General features: G+C 39.6%; 1 protein-coding gene across 2 annotated transcripts in view; it reads right to left on the bottom strand.

Moving 5' to 3' along the window:
• map7d1a (MAP7 domain containing 1a) overlaps positions 1 to 17,394 on the bottom strand; it is a 39,408-nt gene extending 22,014 nt beyond the window's left edge. For both annotated transcript variants that reach the window (XM_085366373.1, XM_085366375.1), the window contains exons 1-2: positions 17,015 to 17,394; positions 1,521 to 1,721 (exon numbers count right to left, since the gene is read on the bottom strand). In XM_085366373.1, the coding sequence (XP_085222499.1) occupies positions 1,521 to 1,721; positions 17,015 to 17,084 (271 nt within the window). In that variant the 5' untranslated portion in view covers positions 17,085 to 17,394. The remainder of the gene's footprint in view (positions 1 to 1,520; positions 1,722 to 17,014) is intronic.
• Positions 17,395 to 18,002: the final 608 nt, after the last annotated feature.

Raw genomic sequence — 18,002 nt, 5'->3', positions numbered from 1 at the left:
TTTGTGCACACGGTTTAGGTAAAAATGAAAAAGGTTGAGGTTTTACATTTAGTTCAGTATTACCTGTTGCCTGTGTCTTTGTCTTTTGGGAAAATACTTTACACAAGTAATGGCTCAAAAAGGATTCCTTTTTTTTTTACTGTGCTGCAATTGTTTACTGGATTATTTGTGCCATTAATTAGTGTCAACTAATTTTTATTCGATCTCCACACAGGATATGCTTGTGAAGATGGAATATGGGGGAGAGCAGAAGTGCGTTGAAGTTCCACAAAGTGATGAATGAAGGACATGCATATTGTATTGAAGAAATAAGTGATGAGAATGCTGTTATTTGCATTTACCATGTCAGACCTTTTGATAAACAAAATTCTAATGAAAGTGAGAACATGTATACTGTTACATCTTTCAGAAAATGTTTTGAAATTGTGGTGCACAGTTCAGAATAAATGTTTTTCAAAAACCATTGCATCTTTTTAGCAAATGTTTATTTCCAAAAGAAATTTCTAGAAGTTCAGAACAGTAAAATTCCAGCTTTTTAGAATGAATTAGAAGATAACTCTTACGTAGTTAAACTAAAATACTCTTTGAGAGTTAATATATAAACTCTTAACACCAAGTGTTAAATTATCAACTCCAGACAGATTTGGTGTTTAACACTAAATCAGAGTTAACGTACCAACTCTCCAAAAAGAGTTAAATTAACACTCTCTGGTGTGGACCCATATAGACACTTTAATAGTGTTGAAATCAAATCCGACAGTGTTAATTTGGACATGCTGGATTTGCTGTGTAGCTGTGTGTAAGGTGCACACCTTACATAAAGTTTGGAGACCCAGGACAGGGCAAACTTTGGCAAATAAACCAAGAACTCTCAATGAGGTATCCAGCTGTGCAGTATTTTCTAAGATTGGGAGACACCTGGAACTTGTGGGGGTGTAGTCCTGTCACTTTACTCTAAGAGAATAAAGATCATGACCACAGTAAAATGTTATTAGCTGAAAAATAAAAAGAAATAAGGTTGGGGTTTGTTTTTTTTTAAGAGAAAGGCACTTCTTGTACAGAGTCCTAGTGGAACAACTACAGTGCAAACGGCACGTAAACCTCAATGCCTTCTTGGAAAAACTCTTTGAAATGGAAATTTCAATATAGGTTCCATCTGCAGACCGTTCATTGGAGATTAGTGCATAGCAGTGATCACCAATAGCTATCCACTTACCAAAAGCTAATTTGTTCATATTCTGCAGGCTAAGCTGTTCTCACATAACATAACATCCTGTGCAGCGACTGTTCCAACACATAAAGATAACCTGCAGCAGCACTATTGGATTTTGCTTTGTGTCTGAAAGCCTGTGGTCACTGTGACTCCAATACTGGCCAAAGAGAGCTGAGTTCACTCCAACTTAATGCAAAAGTGTAATTATACCATTACCAGTCAGCCAAATTCAGCCTCCATTAATTTTAAGCAGCTAAATGCTATCTAAGGAACACCTCAAAAGATAAAATCTTTCATTTTTGCTCACCTCGTTTTGACTTGAGGGCTGGTGATGCTGGTGACGCAGGTGATCGAGAGATAATGTCAGATTTTGAAGGGGTCGTCCGTCTTCGGTCTGTATCTTTCTTAGCTGGAGAATCCATCCTCTCGGTGTTGTCCGTCTTCAAAGGACTGCTTTCCCCCTCTGGATCAGGTCTCACAGGGTTTGTGTTTAGAACTGGGCAGGGAGCTGGTGGAACAGAAAAATACAAAATAAATTTAAGTTAGTAAATGAAGAGCCAAAAGGTAACAGGAATCCGTAACCCAACCTGTTTATCTTCATTCCATGTACTACTGAGCCTACGAAGTAGTTCAGTGTGCATGATGTAAATTTCTTGAAGTGTGAGGTGGAGCCGACTGATGGGAGAGGATCTTTAAGAACAACATTCTCACCACCGAAAGAAAATAATCCAACTGAACACTGCAAAAGTAATGAGTGAGATGTCTCTGTTTCTGTACAAAATTCTTCCAAAGACTGAAAAATATTATCAATTGCAGAGATTGCACCATTTGTCAAGAAGCACGAGATGATAAGTCCAAAGCCTCCTTTTCTGTCTCTACACATAATAGCATTTCTACTGTGCTACCGATTTATTGACAGACTGGCCTGTACAAATAGCCTGAGTCTCTGGCAGAGCAAAACACTGTAATTGCTTTTTGGCATCCTGACGATTCTATTGAGTCACTGGAAAACAAAATCAGAGTAATCATCTATCCAAAAATGGTTAAACTTCCTGTTTTTAATGAAAACGACTCAGGAGCACACAGTTTAGGTTCAGCAGTCATCTGTAGATTTTTTTTTTTTGGGGAAGGGGGCTGGGGTGGCCTTTTAGGGCGGCAGCTTCACTAATAGCACTATGACTCACATTTGGCAGGCTGCTGAACTTGAATCTCTAACTCAAACATTAGTTTGCCCAGGCTTTGACGGTCAAACAAAGATCCTCATGGCAGGGACACTTGGCTTTGTCCACTCAGCACTGTATCCCTGCACTCCCCGTGGAACCATGTTGGGGAACAGTGTTTTCTGTATAGTGTCTGAAGGTACACACTGGGGCAACATGCTGTAAATTATTCAGACTTATCCAAAAACAGCACAGACAGTTGGGGGCTGTCACACGAAGACAGTGAGTGCGCTGAAGATTTACTATAGAAATGCTGTGCTGTTCAACAGTTTGCACAGAAAAGGAACAATCAGCAGCGAGGCCAATTCTGTGCAGCTTCAAAGGGAATTGATCAATTTTTGTGTAAACTGTACAGTGTGCCTCTTAAGCCTTAAACGGACTGTGGAACTCAATGCGCGCACACACACACGTCTGTACGTCTGCTGCCTTGTCCATAAAAACCTGAAAACAGTCTGTATGGATGAGTGTCATCCAAGAGCGTTGGTCAACCTTCAACTACTGCAACTGCAGACACTTGGTAGAATTCAAAAAGTAATAAAGACATGGGGCAGAGGTTGTCTGAACTCTGCTTGGCACATAGGCTATGTAAGCAATCTGGGAAATGAAGCCTGTTGCTGATGAACCTGAACTGCACAAAGGCTGACAGGCAGTAAGAGTCTATGAAAGAGTTCAGCTGGGAGACAAGACAATGCAATTTCATTGTCAGAGCATGCCACTATTAAATAAGCATTCCTCGGGCAGTGATGTGCTGTGACAGAGAGGGGCTATTGTTGTGGTCTCTGCATAGCAACGGGACAGCAGCCAAAACACTGCAATGACAGTGAGAGCGGAAAGGAAGAGGGGGATGGTGGTGAGATAGGCGGAACGTAGACGATGAGCACTAAAATCTGTTCGGTGCAAGCCTGCGTAAAAAAGGAAATTACGCAATGTAATACAACAAGAAGGGATATTTTTACTGGATTTGGTCAGGTTAAATCATTCAGATTATGTCTTTGCACAGAAAACTATTCTTGTGATTTAGTAATCAAACCCTGCTACATTTTTTTGCTACACAGAACCTCAGGTGTTGCACCACTGTGAAGTCTCAGGTGATGACGTGAAGTCTCAGGTGATGACTCACACAAACCTTATCTTGGAATTTATCATCTGGCCCTTTTTTCTCACACATCCCAGAGGGCAGATATGACAGCTAGACTACCAAACGTGGCAGGAGCTGGTACAGCTCTAACATTATACTCTGTGAGCACTTTTCCATACACCTGGGAACTGGAACCACAAAGAACTAACTTGTAGGACTGTGTTTAGCTGGTGACAAGGTTACTGTACTGTACATTGGCAATGCTGAAGAGAGTGAGAACATAGAATACTCTGTTGTGTAGGTGGTAGTGACAACGAATAGGAATGAAACCTGAGGTAGAAAAACTGGATGGGAGTTGAGGGAGAGGACTGCTGCTGTGTATCAAGAGACTGAAACAAGGGTTGATTGATACAGCGCTCCTTCTGTACATAGTTTTTGTAGCCCTGCCATTTCTTCTTTGAACCCCATTTGTTCAGTTTTCTCAAATTTAAGGATACTGCACTCTCTGTCAAGATATGTGAAATTTGTGGCTAATAGCTCTTGGGAATCATCTTAATAGTGCAAAAATGCTATTTTATCCCCATCACACCATTTTTTGTAAATTCAAATAAAGAAATGGAAACAAATTATGTGTTTTTGTCAAAGGGTGGTAGTTGTAATTGGTGTACACCCAACACTGCTTCATCCCTTGAGTTGGGTGCCTTTTTATGCTTGAATGATTGAGTCAGTAAAGCTAACTCACAAAGTAAAGCTGCATATTTGATTTGGTAGATTTTTATGCTGCATGTCCTCCCTTATGCAACCCCCAAGATATTCATCTCTCCGTCTGGGATCGAACCATGGGGTTTTTTGGGGGGTTTTTTGCAAGGACTGGCCTGAAAATTAGTAAAAATAAAAAAATAAAAAATAAAAAGCAGCCTATGTCCAAAGAAAACTTTAAAGGTTTTTCAGAAAGCTTGAGTAAGTATTGCTCAAGGGCACTGAACAGATAACAAGAAACCTTGGCTTCTTGGAAATAAAATATATAGAAATGAGGGTTAACAGAGTTTTGCACCGTACTGTATATGTCGATGGTTCTGCACTAATTCACTCTGTCAAAACTGCATATAAACACAGGGGACACAAAGCCAGGAACAATGAATTGTGAAGCGGTGCACAGAGTGTCGGCACAAGTTTGTTCACAAGTATCCTCCACTTATCACCTTCAACATAAAAATGTCAAAGACGTCTGCTAAGTTAGTAGTTACGTAATTGCTCTAATTTATGGACTACTGCATGTCTTTAGCTGACAGTAATGGGTGCCGGTGCATTTGGAAAGCTGTCCATGCAGTGACCCCTAAAAGCAAACACGACGGGGACACACTAATGTGGTGCTTTGAACAGGATGCTTGAGTAATATTTGCACAGATGAGCTAAATGCAATGACGAAACGCATGGCACTAATCTAATTCTGCGGTTTACGAATTCGGTGTTGTAAATGTTCTGAAACTGGCTTGAGCGAAGCTAATGAAATTATCTAGCTCTTGCACAATGAAATGTTCTCATTTGGAGCATTTATATGTGAAATCATTGCCAAAAGACAATTATCCACTTAATTCTATTACATTATGACTCACGTCATGGTGTCTTCAGAACTGTTATTTCGAAGAGGCGACATAGGTAAATGTGCCTTTTTTTTTTTTACTTTTCAACGGCAAATGTTGAGATAAGGATGTCTTAAAAAGAAAAATAAATAAAATACAAAGTTGTGTTTAATGGCCAAATCATTGCATTTCATATTTACTTCCATTTTAAACATCTTCCCAACTTTTTGGGGGACAATAACAGAGAGACTCTACCACCTAAGGTTGTTCTTAATTAACCTATAACTACACCCTCTCTGTATTTACGTGGCAGTTTCCAACAACCGAAAGCCATTAGACCACCTGCTTGTCACTTACATTATTCATAAATCAATGCACATCAGCTTCCTCTGAGAGGCTGGAGTCTCCACCAAGAACAAACATGGAAAAACACTTTGGTCCATCTTATTATTGGAAGCGCAGAGAAAAAAAATACACAATGCTTGGGTCATTATTTCACAAGCCTGATAAAATCTCACACAGGATGCTGACTGCGGTGTGTACCTCTAGCATCTGTCAATGATTCAGCTTTGTAGTATGAGCATTCAACCCCACATAATATTTATCTTTATTTGTCTGATAATCCAAAATCTCTCATTGATTTTATCTGACAAATCTGGGGCTACAAAGAAAATCATGTTTAAGAGCAACAAAAAGACATAATGTCCTGGTGTGGATGCTTTGTTTTGTTCCCCTGCATATTATATGGGCATGAGAAAACCAAGAGACTAAAGTAAAGTGGGTCAGAGGCCGTTCGGGAATCTGTAGCACGCCATGTATGATTCGGTTGAACATACAGCTCAACCACATCTCTGTTACCCCCATCAGGTCTCCTCTGTGGCCTCTCTAGCTGCAGGTGTTGAAAAAAGCCTACTGCACCAAGCTGAAGCACATTTACATTTAAAAGTGACAGAATGGCACAAAGTATCTATAAGAATTGGCAAAAATGGTAAAGAAATCCCTGCAGAAGTGCGTGTATGCACGGATGCATAAGCACAGTGTGGGAGCAAAATGACAGGTTGAGAATCAGCAGGTAATTAGCAGAAACTCAGTCCCATTTTTCAGTTGGAACCACAGCATGAAACTTCAAATGTTGAGTTGGGAAAGCACAGAGCACAGCATCTAATGACGTCCATTGTACATTCACCCCCAAAGCACAATTACAAAGGAATTTAGCGCTTTACAGTCTGACTGAAGATATTGTGGGTAAAGGGCCAAGTTAAAACTGGGGCAACTTGTTCTACTGCCACACCAAATGTGATTAAGCATAAATCCAATTTCACAGCATATTACTTTGTTAGAGCAGGTGTATAAATACCCACGCCACAGAGCCCTTTTTCCACCTCCTAAACAGCCACATCATAAACTGCAATGCAGAAAAATCCTTCCAGGTTAATTATTTCAGTAACAACAGACTAGAAATAATTTCTTTGTTCAAACAATAAAAAATAACTATTGAGAAATGAAGCAGAGGTGAGAAAGGCTTGTCCTTGGAACAGCCCTTTGCATTTCAATGAAAATTCTTTTTTCTTAGCACAAATATAAAAACCACAGATTCTGACAGGCAGACATGTTTGTACTCTCAAATAATATACCACACAGCTGTTTATTTCTACCTGTTCTAACCTCACAGGGGAACTATGATCCAGGATAACAAAAAATTCTATGTAGCAAAGCAAAACACATGACTCACTATATGACAGAGTCAGCAAACTGCACAAACAACAGCACATTCTTATGGCAGCGACTGCTCAAGGAGGAATACTTTCGGCCAGGAAGAGCTGTAAAACATAAATATGAAACTCTGGCAGGCACTCCTTTGTGAGAAATGCATCAAAGTAGTGGAAAGCTTTAAACATTTTCTTGTCATCCCAGAGCTCTGCCAAAGTTTTTGGCAAGACACAAATCAGAGTAAGAATATAATGGAAAATTTATGAAGCCAAGAGCTTTAATCCTATGTACATCCCTATTGTGCCAAACAGATAAGAAGAAAAAATGGCCAGTGTTAACACCACCTATAAAATGGACTAAAATACAAATAAATAAAACAACCATAGATAAAGAGAGTGGAAATGCAGCACATTCCCAGGAAAATGTAAATGTAAATGGGCCTACCAAGAGCCTTGGAGTATAAAATCAAAAGACTGGAAAGGGAAAGGGGCGGTAACAAAGGGGGGAGGGAGGGTATGGAAACAAGGAGAATGGATCTGCATCTCATTTAGGATGGGCCTGGGGAGTAATGAACTACCTCATTGCTTACTGCCTAACCCATCACCCCTTCACCCCGTTGTGTCCCTCCTGCACCGAATAGGATGATGTAAGAGGGCAAGGGGCCCAGACACACAGGAAGCCTAGTGTAAACAACAAGCACAGGCTCAAAGCCAGACCAGGCCCTGTGTGTGTGAGAACAAAGGTTTAAGTAGATGCGACTGCACCTTAGACTTTACTTATTTATAACTGAGGAAAGGCTCATTAATTAGGGGAAATTCCTTAAACAGCTATAGGCAGAAATCTAGAAAAGTAAAAATATAAATGGGGAAAAAAAATAAAGACAGTAGTCAGCCTTCCCTCAACTCACCATTCAAAGCCTCTGCAACCAGTCGAGCATGTGCATATGTAGGTATTTTACATGCACTAAAAACAGGTCCCTGTTCTTCTAGATGTAGGTCCTTTGCTAAGTATAAGTTTCTATATGGACTCTTTCATTTCCAACATGAATTATGAATTTTGTGATTTTTAACAAGCCCAATGCGTGACTCAGCAACAAAGTGCTGGCAGAAGATAGTTTGGTACATTTTTACTGGCTGATAAAACATGTGAATTTGATGTAATGGACAGACGATATGTCAATCTCTATTTATAAATGTGTGATAATGTGTTTCCATAACAACAGAAGAAAGGAAATGAACGAGGGGGGTGTAAGAATCAACTGTTGTTCTCAAGTTATTAATTGGTTGGTGTATACAGTGTTTTAAAAGTCTGTCGCATTTGAGCTAAAATCTTCAAACATATTTTTGTTTGCCCTACAGTGTAAAATACAAAGACTTTCAATCACATGATAGAAAACATAATATAGTGACATAAGCTGCACACTGACTCATCAGGATTTAGCTAATGTCTGCCTTATAAAAACAAAAAGTGGCCGTGCACACCAAGCAACAAGGTTCAAGACCGTTCAGATCACAGCATTCCTTCCCTGCATAGTAACTGGCCAGTGAATACTAATGTCTCCATCAATGACTGCAGCAGCGTTCATCCCATCACCTGGACTGGACCAACAACAATGCCCGGCATTTAGTTGCTGCTCTCCCCTGCACCAGTGTATGTGCCAAAACTACCGCGCTGATGAAAGGCTCCGCTTATCTGAACCAGCAGCGGATCCCTAGGGATCCCGCATCTGCTGCTGCCACCAACATGCTCCAACATACACACAGGACTAACAAAAACGGTCCAACCAGAGGTGGGACAAAGTGTCAAGCATCTCTACACTAAACTAAACTGCTCTGAAGGACAGCAGAGGACACGGAGGTTGTGCAAAATGCTTTAATAACTGAAAGCAGTAAAGAATGCCAGTCAGGAGTGCCTGACTGGCATTCTTTACCAGCTTTACATCCCTTTTGGGAGTTAGGAAATGGTTTCAATGACTGCGTTTTTCCTTGTTCCCTATCACACTCCATGACCAGGTTTAGTCAGAAGAGGTTAGGAACAATTTGTCACAGTTTTAGCTTGATCTTTGGGGAATTTAATTATTCCTTGACCCCAATTACTCTAATATTATTATGCCAAAGCCTATTAACAAGAAGAACAATGCTTCACTGTGCCTTCAAGGGCAACAGAGTCAAAATTTATAATGGATTCTTATGACTGACTACATGTCGTTGGCATTTTTACTAGATAGAAACATACAGTAGATTTCAATAGTCTGTGGTTAGCCAGGTAGGATGTCATAAAGTTTATTTGACTCCTCAATGCCACCATGGAAGCTTCTGTAATATGCATTTCTCTAATTTTCTATTTCTGTCACAACCTAATTTCAGTTTCTTTATACAAGACTCCAGAATTAACACTAATTTGGAAATATAATAAAGACCAAACTGGTTCTAGCTGTTTGAAGTAGTACTGGTGCTTTAGAAACATCCCTTGGAACAATAAATAGGTACAGACAATATAATTGGTGACAGCAGTGCTGTGGACATTTCATAATAGCCTTGACTATGTGTCCTTTAAAATGTAGCTCACAGAGCAGTTTGTCATTTTGTTGCAATATGCCTATTTTTGTAAACATTACCTAAAGTAAAAATCATCCCAAGCAGTAATCTTATGACCATCCAACACACAATTACATCCAAAAGTTGTCATTAACTGGATTTTTGTCTCCCCACATAAGACCCGCAACTTCTTTGCTGGCTACAAGGTCCACTCTTGGGTTTCATAATCACAGGTAACTTCTTAAGAAGAGGCAAACATCATTACAATACTTTCATCCCCAGAGGCCTGCATTGATCTTACAGTATTTTAAAATGTTGCATTTATTTAGAAAGTAAGCACTTTTCTTTTAATACAAATACAAAAAAAGTTCTGATTACATGAAATACGGTGAAAATCAGGAAACTGTAGGGAGACCAAGATGTGTTTACACTATACGAGGTATGCCCTTTAGCTGAAGAGAGACTGATCTAATATTAGCAGATAGGTCTGGTGACTGGACGAATAAAGGGCATGGAGCAGTCTTGTCTGGGATATTTTCAGAGCAGTAGAGTGGTATGAACAAGCAATACAATCCAAATCAAGACTTCCCTCTACTCGTCCTTCCTCTAGTGTACCAGAGAGAAGGGTGGTACAGCTCACTAATAATAAATTTAGGCTCCAGCACTGCCGCATCAGCTTCCTTCTAGAATCTTACAGTCAAGGCTAAAAGACAGGAGGTAGTTTGGGAATGCAGATGCATTCCAAGTAGCACTTTTTTGTGTTCCATTTTGTTTCTTAATGCATTGCATGAAGGTGCATTCAGTTTGTTGAATGTGCCTCGTCATTCTTAGGTCCAGTAATTTAAACAGCTTTTGCACATTTTATTTTAAAAAAATATATATATATTGACTATTAACAGTGATGCAGGTAAATCCCTCTAATCAAACTGGAAATGGGGCATCCTACCAACAGATCTAAAAATCTCACCAATATGCTTAACAAAATCCGTTGGACCTGGCTGGGAGAAAGGTTAAGTACAGTTGTCTTCATTTTTGTTCAACATACCTCGTAATCCCCAAATAATAATGAGCTCTGAGACTAGCTTTAACTCCAGCAGCTCAAAGTCATCACAGATGGTCCTGGACAAGTTGTATCTGTCTGGCTAATCAGACGTATTACATATCAAAGGGTAGTGTTATATGGAAAAGACCAAAGGACCCAATGAGATAAATACAGGTTTTAGTAAAGCTAGTCTTCAAATTTATTTTCCAGAAGCAAATGGTGTTGGTGTCACAAGCATTTCATTTTAGAGGGAAGGGTATTAAAACTACAGCCTCAGGTCATTTTTATGTGTGACTAACAGCACATGTAATTGGACTGTGGAAATTAATAATAATAATAATAATGGATTGGATTTATATAGCGCTTTTCAAGGCACCCAAAGCGCTTTACAATGCCACTATTCATTCACTCTCGCATTCACACACTGGTGGAGGCAAGCTACGGTTGTAGCCACAGCTGCCCTGGGACAGACTGACAGAAGCGAGGCTGCCATATCACGCCATCGGCCCCTCTGGCCATTGAGTGAATTAGTAGGGAATCAGGAATCAGCAGAGATATTTAAGTGACATTAATCAAAATGTAGGAACTACTATTTGCACACAAACCCTGGCGTTTGACATGCCATGCAATTTAATTTGTTATAGATGGTTCAAAGATAGACTGGTTTAACTCTAATCCTACCTTAATCCATATTTTCATGTTAAAGATACTATTTGTCTGTTTTTATAATTCAACTGTGAATTTCTGAAGCTCCGTCTATAGTTCTGAAGCTCCGTGTATCATGCAGGGTTGTGACACCGTTGACTCAGAAACATTTCCCAAAGTATTCAAAGCCACCTTTGTAGTTGTTGCTGCAACAGTTGGTATCTGCAGAACCACATTTTGCTGTGATGACACATGCAAACACACACAGGGACTCACAACGACAAAATAATCCTAGCTACACTTTGATGGCTGGCCATCACTGTATATATTTAGACAGCATGAAGATGATGATTATGATATATGGGAAGTTACAAATAAAAATAAACAAAAACACAAAAATATTGAACACCACACCCAACTTCTAACTCTTCCAACTCATTTTGATCATGGCTGTACACGTGTAAACTCACCTGACTGCATCTTTCAGGGTTTTAGTGTCATCACATTGTCTACCCACAGACAGACATAAAAATGCTGGCCCACGTGTCTCCAGAAACACACAGACAAACACACAGTTTCACAAGGTAATAACAACAAGCCAAATTGTTGCAGCTGGTAAATAATGGTGTCTGTATGCACTTACTGATCATTGCTATATCCTGGAAGACTTCAACAAAAGTTTAATTCTTACATCTGTGCAGAATCTACGAAGAACCCACATAACCAATATAAGTGGCTGATGCTGTTGACCCTATACCTGTGCATGGTAAACCCCTGCTGGTCTGCAATTTCTCTCTTTAAGTCAATTTGAAAAATAGCAACAGAAGTAGTAGTAGCTGGAAGTGCACAGGAAGAAACACTAGGACCGAATGGCCTAGTTAAAGTCATTGCAAGCTGTGTCGACATGTAGTTACATTACAGATTACCACCCAAGTTACAGCACAGGGTTTGAGGTCATTGTGTACCTATGGCATAGATTTAACGCACAAGCATAAATCCATGCAATGCTTGTTAATGGGGAGGGTTTTCCAGAGACTTCTCCCTTATAAGTTTTTTTTAATATAGATAAACATGTATATACAAAAACTTTTAAACATTAGATAAACCAATAAGGGCTTTTATTCCTAAAATAATTATCTTACTTTGATTGTTAGAAGGGTAAATTATTACAGATTATTCTGTGCACATCTTGAGTATTTGGAGAATTTGTCTCTGGATAAAATATTTGACTTGAAATTAAAGGTTAGCATAAAATGTTCTTTAACTTCTAAAATGAACTTGAGGATATTCGCACAGAGAAATAGCATACGAAATATTTATTGCTCTTGCTGCTTTATGTAAAAGCTACGACACTGATAATACTCAAATCATCTTGGTTTCTACAGTGTCAAACACCCTCAGAGCTGAGGCCCTTGTCACTGTCTCATTGCCAGTCCAGTGAGATTTTTGGCTCTTCTGTACTCAACTACAAATGCATCACTGTCAAAAGACTGCACTGTAGCTTTAAAAGCAGACCTCAGTGCCACAGTGTTGGCATGACTTCAGTCGGTTCTGTGTGACTCAGATGTTTCTGTTTTTCCCCTTTTCTCTCCCAACTTAAAACATGGCACGAGTCCCATTATAAAGTTCACTCAGTGTAGAGTTTGAAAATATCTGAACATGGCCACCCACAGTAGCCTTAGAAGAATAATCAATTAATCTTGATACCAAAAGAAAAGCATCATCTTCTCAAAGTGTGTGGTAAAGTGTTACAGTTCACTCCGTTTGCCAGTTTAATCCTTTCAAGCATGCATGAAGTTTGGCATTTCTTGTTAAAAAGCCAGATTAAGATGCCTGGAAAAATCCATTAAATAGACAATGTAATCAGTGATTGCGGCCACATATGTTGAATTAATTGGATTATGTAATATGGAGCCAGCTCACTGATTGGTCCTTTTGTACGCGCACCAAGTAATACAAAAATGAGATGGAAAAAAACAGTATAAAAAACTGCAGAATATCAGAATCAGGTTTTTAATGACACTACATGAACTGCAGAACATCTTGAGACAGATCACCATTCATTGCTCCCACCAACACCTATCACAGAGAACATTACACACTGATAAAACTGATGAAAATGCGTCATTAATGGAGTTAGAAATGCAAAAAAATGGAAATGACTGCACGACGTGGGCATAAAACGGGAATTCAGAGTCAGCAATCGAATGAATAAATCTGCTACAGCAGTGGAAATATTCTATTCAACTACTGAACATGCCAACATTTTTCACAGTAAATATATTTCTCTATTGATAGAGTGTTTTGGTCTCATCTGATCAGACTATATACTCTCAATAGTTCATTGGCTTGTCCAGATATTATGCATCAGAAGTTTAGATATACGTCTGTAACTGATGCTATCGGTATATTTTGCAACAATAAGCTTGCAACAGTTTTCAAAGAACTGTTTGCTTTTACTCATCATGAGATGTTTCTTGTGTGACACCTTGGAATTGAAACCATCGATTAGGACTGAACTACCTGATATTAATTTGATCGTAACAGAAATAGATTTCAACTTGTTCATTGGCTTCCCATCACTTTTTGCACCTCTGTGTTCAAAACGTATTCCCTGTGTCACTCCACTTTATAAAACGTACATATTTGTTTTATATGTGTGAATTACTTTGACTGTTACCGATATCAAGTGACTAGCGGCTAGTCACTTGATATCGGTAACAGTGACTAGCCCCATCAGAAATATATTTACAGAAAAACATGTTGAGTTGTTCAATACTTATTTGGCCTACTTTATTTGTTCATGGTCAAGACATGTACTAGTTCTGTTTCAGGCAATTTTTCAATTTTTTTTTTTTTGATTGTTTCCTTACACCAATTTAGTAATCTGTCTCCTTGAGAATCCAATAAGTAAATACTTAATTTGAAAAGTGCAAATGCTGAATGGCACCATAAGGTGATGTCTTCTTCTTTTTTATTTTACTAAGATAGTATTGGGAGTTCTGCCCATACACTAATGAATACTTCCATCACATGTGACTAGCAAATGTAGTGTCATGAGCACTGGTTACTGCTAAGTTAATAATAAGTACTGGTGAAGGAAGCACCAGTGTGAAAGTTTCCAATCCCGTGTCCCCCAAATTCCAGAGCTAACTAGGTACACTGGAGCCCATAGAGGGTAGGATATAAAGATATGTCTTGGTGGCTCTTGGTACAGGTTGCGCACTCGGAGTATTTAATAGCATCCTGTATCTTTGTATCTTTAGAGACTACAAGCCATTCTCCATCTAATTACTTTACTTAGATCATTTAGATTGTTAATTAGCTCCAGTTCACACTGATAGTTTCACTGGAAAATTTTAACATTGTCCAGCCCTAACAGGAAAATCAATGGGCCACTTGGCCCTTCTACTTCCAGCATCCTTCACTCCTTTCTCACCTGCATTTTTATTCCACCTATGTACGTGTAATGTTTTGTCGCTGAATGACGCAAAGTTGCAACATTAGCACAGACAGACATAGAAACACAGTCAAAGTACTCTAAACCGGCTTTGTGGTAGTTTCTGTACAGTCTGGGACCACATTCCTGATGACATGCACACAGAGTCAACCTGCTAAAACTGATAATGGCAAGTTGTTTTTTAAGTATACTGCCAATAAGCCACTGCTCAACATACAAAGTAAAATCCATATCTTTTTTGATGTATATTCACAAATGTTCTATCACAATCTTTGTTTTTTAACATGGTAACAGATATGAATCTTAATATACTCCCAGTTGCCCACGTTAAACATTAGTGCTTTCACATTTACTCCACATATCCTCAGAAACCCATGAAAACATCACCTTAAGACATCATGACATTGCAAACAACGACTCCCCTCTGATGTTAAAAGAACCCACATTAGTCAGTTAATATAAAGGGGCGCATGTGACTCTGCCCTCTGTTAATTTGCAAACAAACCTAACAACCCCCCCAAATAAAAAAGTGCAGCACAGTTGATTGCATGCATTCCTTTGATTACATAATCACCCGTGCAAATGTGTAGCTGACAGATCTTGTTCACTACACGCTTGACAGGCAAAGCTGGTGGATTCTCCCTTATTACACAATTGACAACACTATGAGCCATCTTCTATTGACTCCGCTTACGCTTTCAGTTGTCACTGTAGTTATAGTCTGCTGTCTGTGTGTTAGTTCAAACCCTCTGAGATGCCAGTAAATGTTCTAGAAATTGCAGGTAGACGTAGAACATAGAGCTTGTTTTTTATCTTAACTGGTCACAACCTTGTTGTTCAAGTTAAGAGGACAACAAAGCCCATCTGTTAAACTGTGAGGGAATGAAGAACTCAAGAAGATGAAAGCCTGAAAATAAAAGGGCCCAGACATCTGACAGCCTATTTTACTGTAATCCATGCTTTCGCTGCCTTCAGTTGTTGTGTCAATTATTTGCTGAGGAGCCAAGAATACGTGTTTTTTGGAGGACATGATGAAGCAAGACATTTTTAGCAACTAGTGTACCCTTTCTTCACTTTCATAACTGAGCTCATAAAGAGGTCAAATGTTTATTAAAGCAACATACTGGATTTAATGTAATATCATGCTTGAGTCGAATGTAGCAATGCACGATTGCGTTGCTCACAAGGAGCATTGGATCTCTGATTATCAATGCATCAAAGAAACCTGGGGAAAGAACTTTTGATCATTTTTAATAAGCGTGGGAGCATAATAGTCTGGCTGACTTCATTACATGAAACATTAGAGTGGCCTGAAATCAGTCTTCTTCTTGTGAGAGTGTGCTAGCCTTCAATGCAAGCTTTATTCAGAACATTTTGAAGGCACCTACAATCAGAGTAAAGCATCTGTCCCCTCCTGCTTGAGACAGAGTCAAATCACACTGACCTCCCCCCACAGAGGAAAAGGAAGGAAGTTTTTTGTTATCAGACACATTGTATGTCCCCTTCTATTTCCAGAAACGGGCAACATGTCAATAATATACAGTAGTTTAACGTGGAAACCAAAATATTAGACCAGACTTGGTCGATCTGTCTTACATGAGAGATTTCACATTGGCAGACTTCCAGCATGGATATTCCATCTTGTCTCAGGCTCAGACATTTGTTACGACCGAATGGGAAAACTGTCTTTGAACTGCATGATTGTGGGATCACACCGTTTGTAACTGCACATATAAATCTGTAACTACGGCAAAGCTGGCCAGAGTGTGTTGCGGACTCTTCATCCTGCACTTTGGTCGGCAGCTGATCTCATTAAAATGTTCTAGATTTTAGGAGTTTGTTGATGCATCGCGGCACCAGCAGGGAGCATGACTGCACCTGTGCATAAACTATTCACTGAATTTGGAAAACATGCTCTGCTGGAGGAGAAGAGACGCAAAGAGGAGACCGCAAATGATACAAGACCGCCTGTGACTCCATCGTGTTAGTAGAGAGCTAAACATAACGTGAGGCGGGGGATGGGATGGGGTGAGACTAGTGAGATTACCTCATCTAGTGCAAATTGTGTTGTTATTATAACCCTTATAACCTGAGCTCTGTGCAAAAAAAATGGCAACAGACATTCTTTTCTTTTTTTTAAGAGACAACAACGGTCAGCTGATCGCACCGGTGTTTGACTTTTTCTCTACATTAAGATCTGCAAATTGATAAATCACCTCACAACACAGATTCAAATCTGCTCTGGGACTGAGGTGTTAAACTAGGCTGCGTTATCTTTACGCTTTATGAACGGTCTGTCTCCCTCTCTGCTCCCATAATAGATCAACATTAATAATTGATCCCACATTCATTATTCTCCATCACACTGTCGAGCCCGCAAACATTAATGTTTCCTAACCTCTAAATCTGACTCGACAACTATGTTGCGTCTTAAAACATTTCGTTGCAGACTGACAAAGGACGTGGATGACAAAGCACTTGTGCATAATTTTGAATTCCCAAATTCCTGTCTATACTATGACTTACATGTTGCTGCAGGCAGAATATTTCCCTCCATTCCGGGAGCGATAGCCTCGCTTTCTGTTCTTTTGTTCATTCAAACATGCGAGTTTCGGCTCTTCCTCTCCAGCAGTCCTCTCATTCCTCAGGCAGGGATTCGGAGGTGGGGTGGGGTGAGGGGGGAGTTGGTCGAGTCACTCCAGTTGCATGAACTGGAAAAGGAAATCCTCCGGAGAGCGTCCAGATAGGTCAGAAATAAAAAATAAATAAACAAACGAAACCCTCGCCTGTACAGCCAGCTGCTGTTCACCGGTCACTGCGTCTCTGAAAAGTTAGATGACAAGGTGTCCGAGGGAATATGAGAAGAAAGAGAGGCAACAAGGAGGAGGGAGAGAAGTTTCTCACTCCACGACACGCCACAGCTGATGCTCTGCTGGTGCGAACGATACCTCACTGGCCTCCGGATCGGACTGTACCACTATCAACAAGGGGGACACTCTGGTATTATTTGTTAAGTTATCCTTAACGATACAGAAGACACGAATAATTACTGATACATTCGAATGTGCTTAGCGCAAGATTAGCACAGATTTCACTGACATCCCTGTATCTGTTTTCATGTTAAAAATATTTTTTCCCTAACCTCCCCCCGACGTTCTGATTGGTTCTCTCACCCACAAAAACTACAAGACTCGCAGCCGGTTCACAGTTCACATTCAAATAAACCTTTGACTTGTAAAGCGTACCTGTGTGCCTGGATGATATAGTTTAGTCTCTAGCTTGTCTAATTCATGAGTTGGTTAAAGCATTTTCCCCACATAAAAATGTACCTACATACTGAAACCCCACATAGGCGTGATCAGTACAACAGGTTTTCACGTGCTGCTGGGTAAATGCTAGTATATCATTTTTAACCTGCAGAATTCAAATGCCTTTCCGGGATTATAATCCAGCATGCGGCTTTACAGGTTTATCTAGGAATCAGAATAAAAGGAAAGGTGGCTTTTGTGTACTT

This window comes from Diplotaxodon limnothrissa, linkage group LG11, assembly GCF_057381915.1.
Source record: "Diplotaxodon limnothrissa isolate DT_005_m linkage group LG11, D_limnothrissa_male_GT1.1, whole genome shotgun sequence".
Lineage (NCBI taxonomy): Eukaryota > Metazoa > Chordata > Actinopteri > Cichliformes > Cichlidae > Diplotaxodon > Diplotaxodon limnothrissa.
The sequence above is the reverse complement of the archived record's forward strand: the minus strand, read 5'-3'. Positions and strand labels throughout refer to the sequence as shown.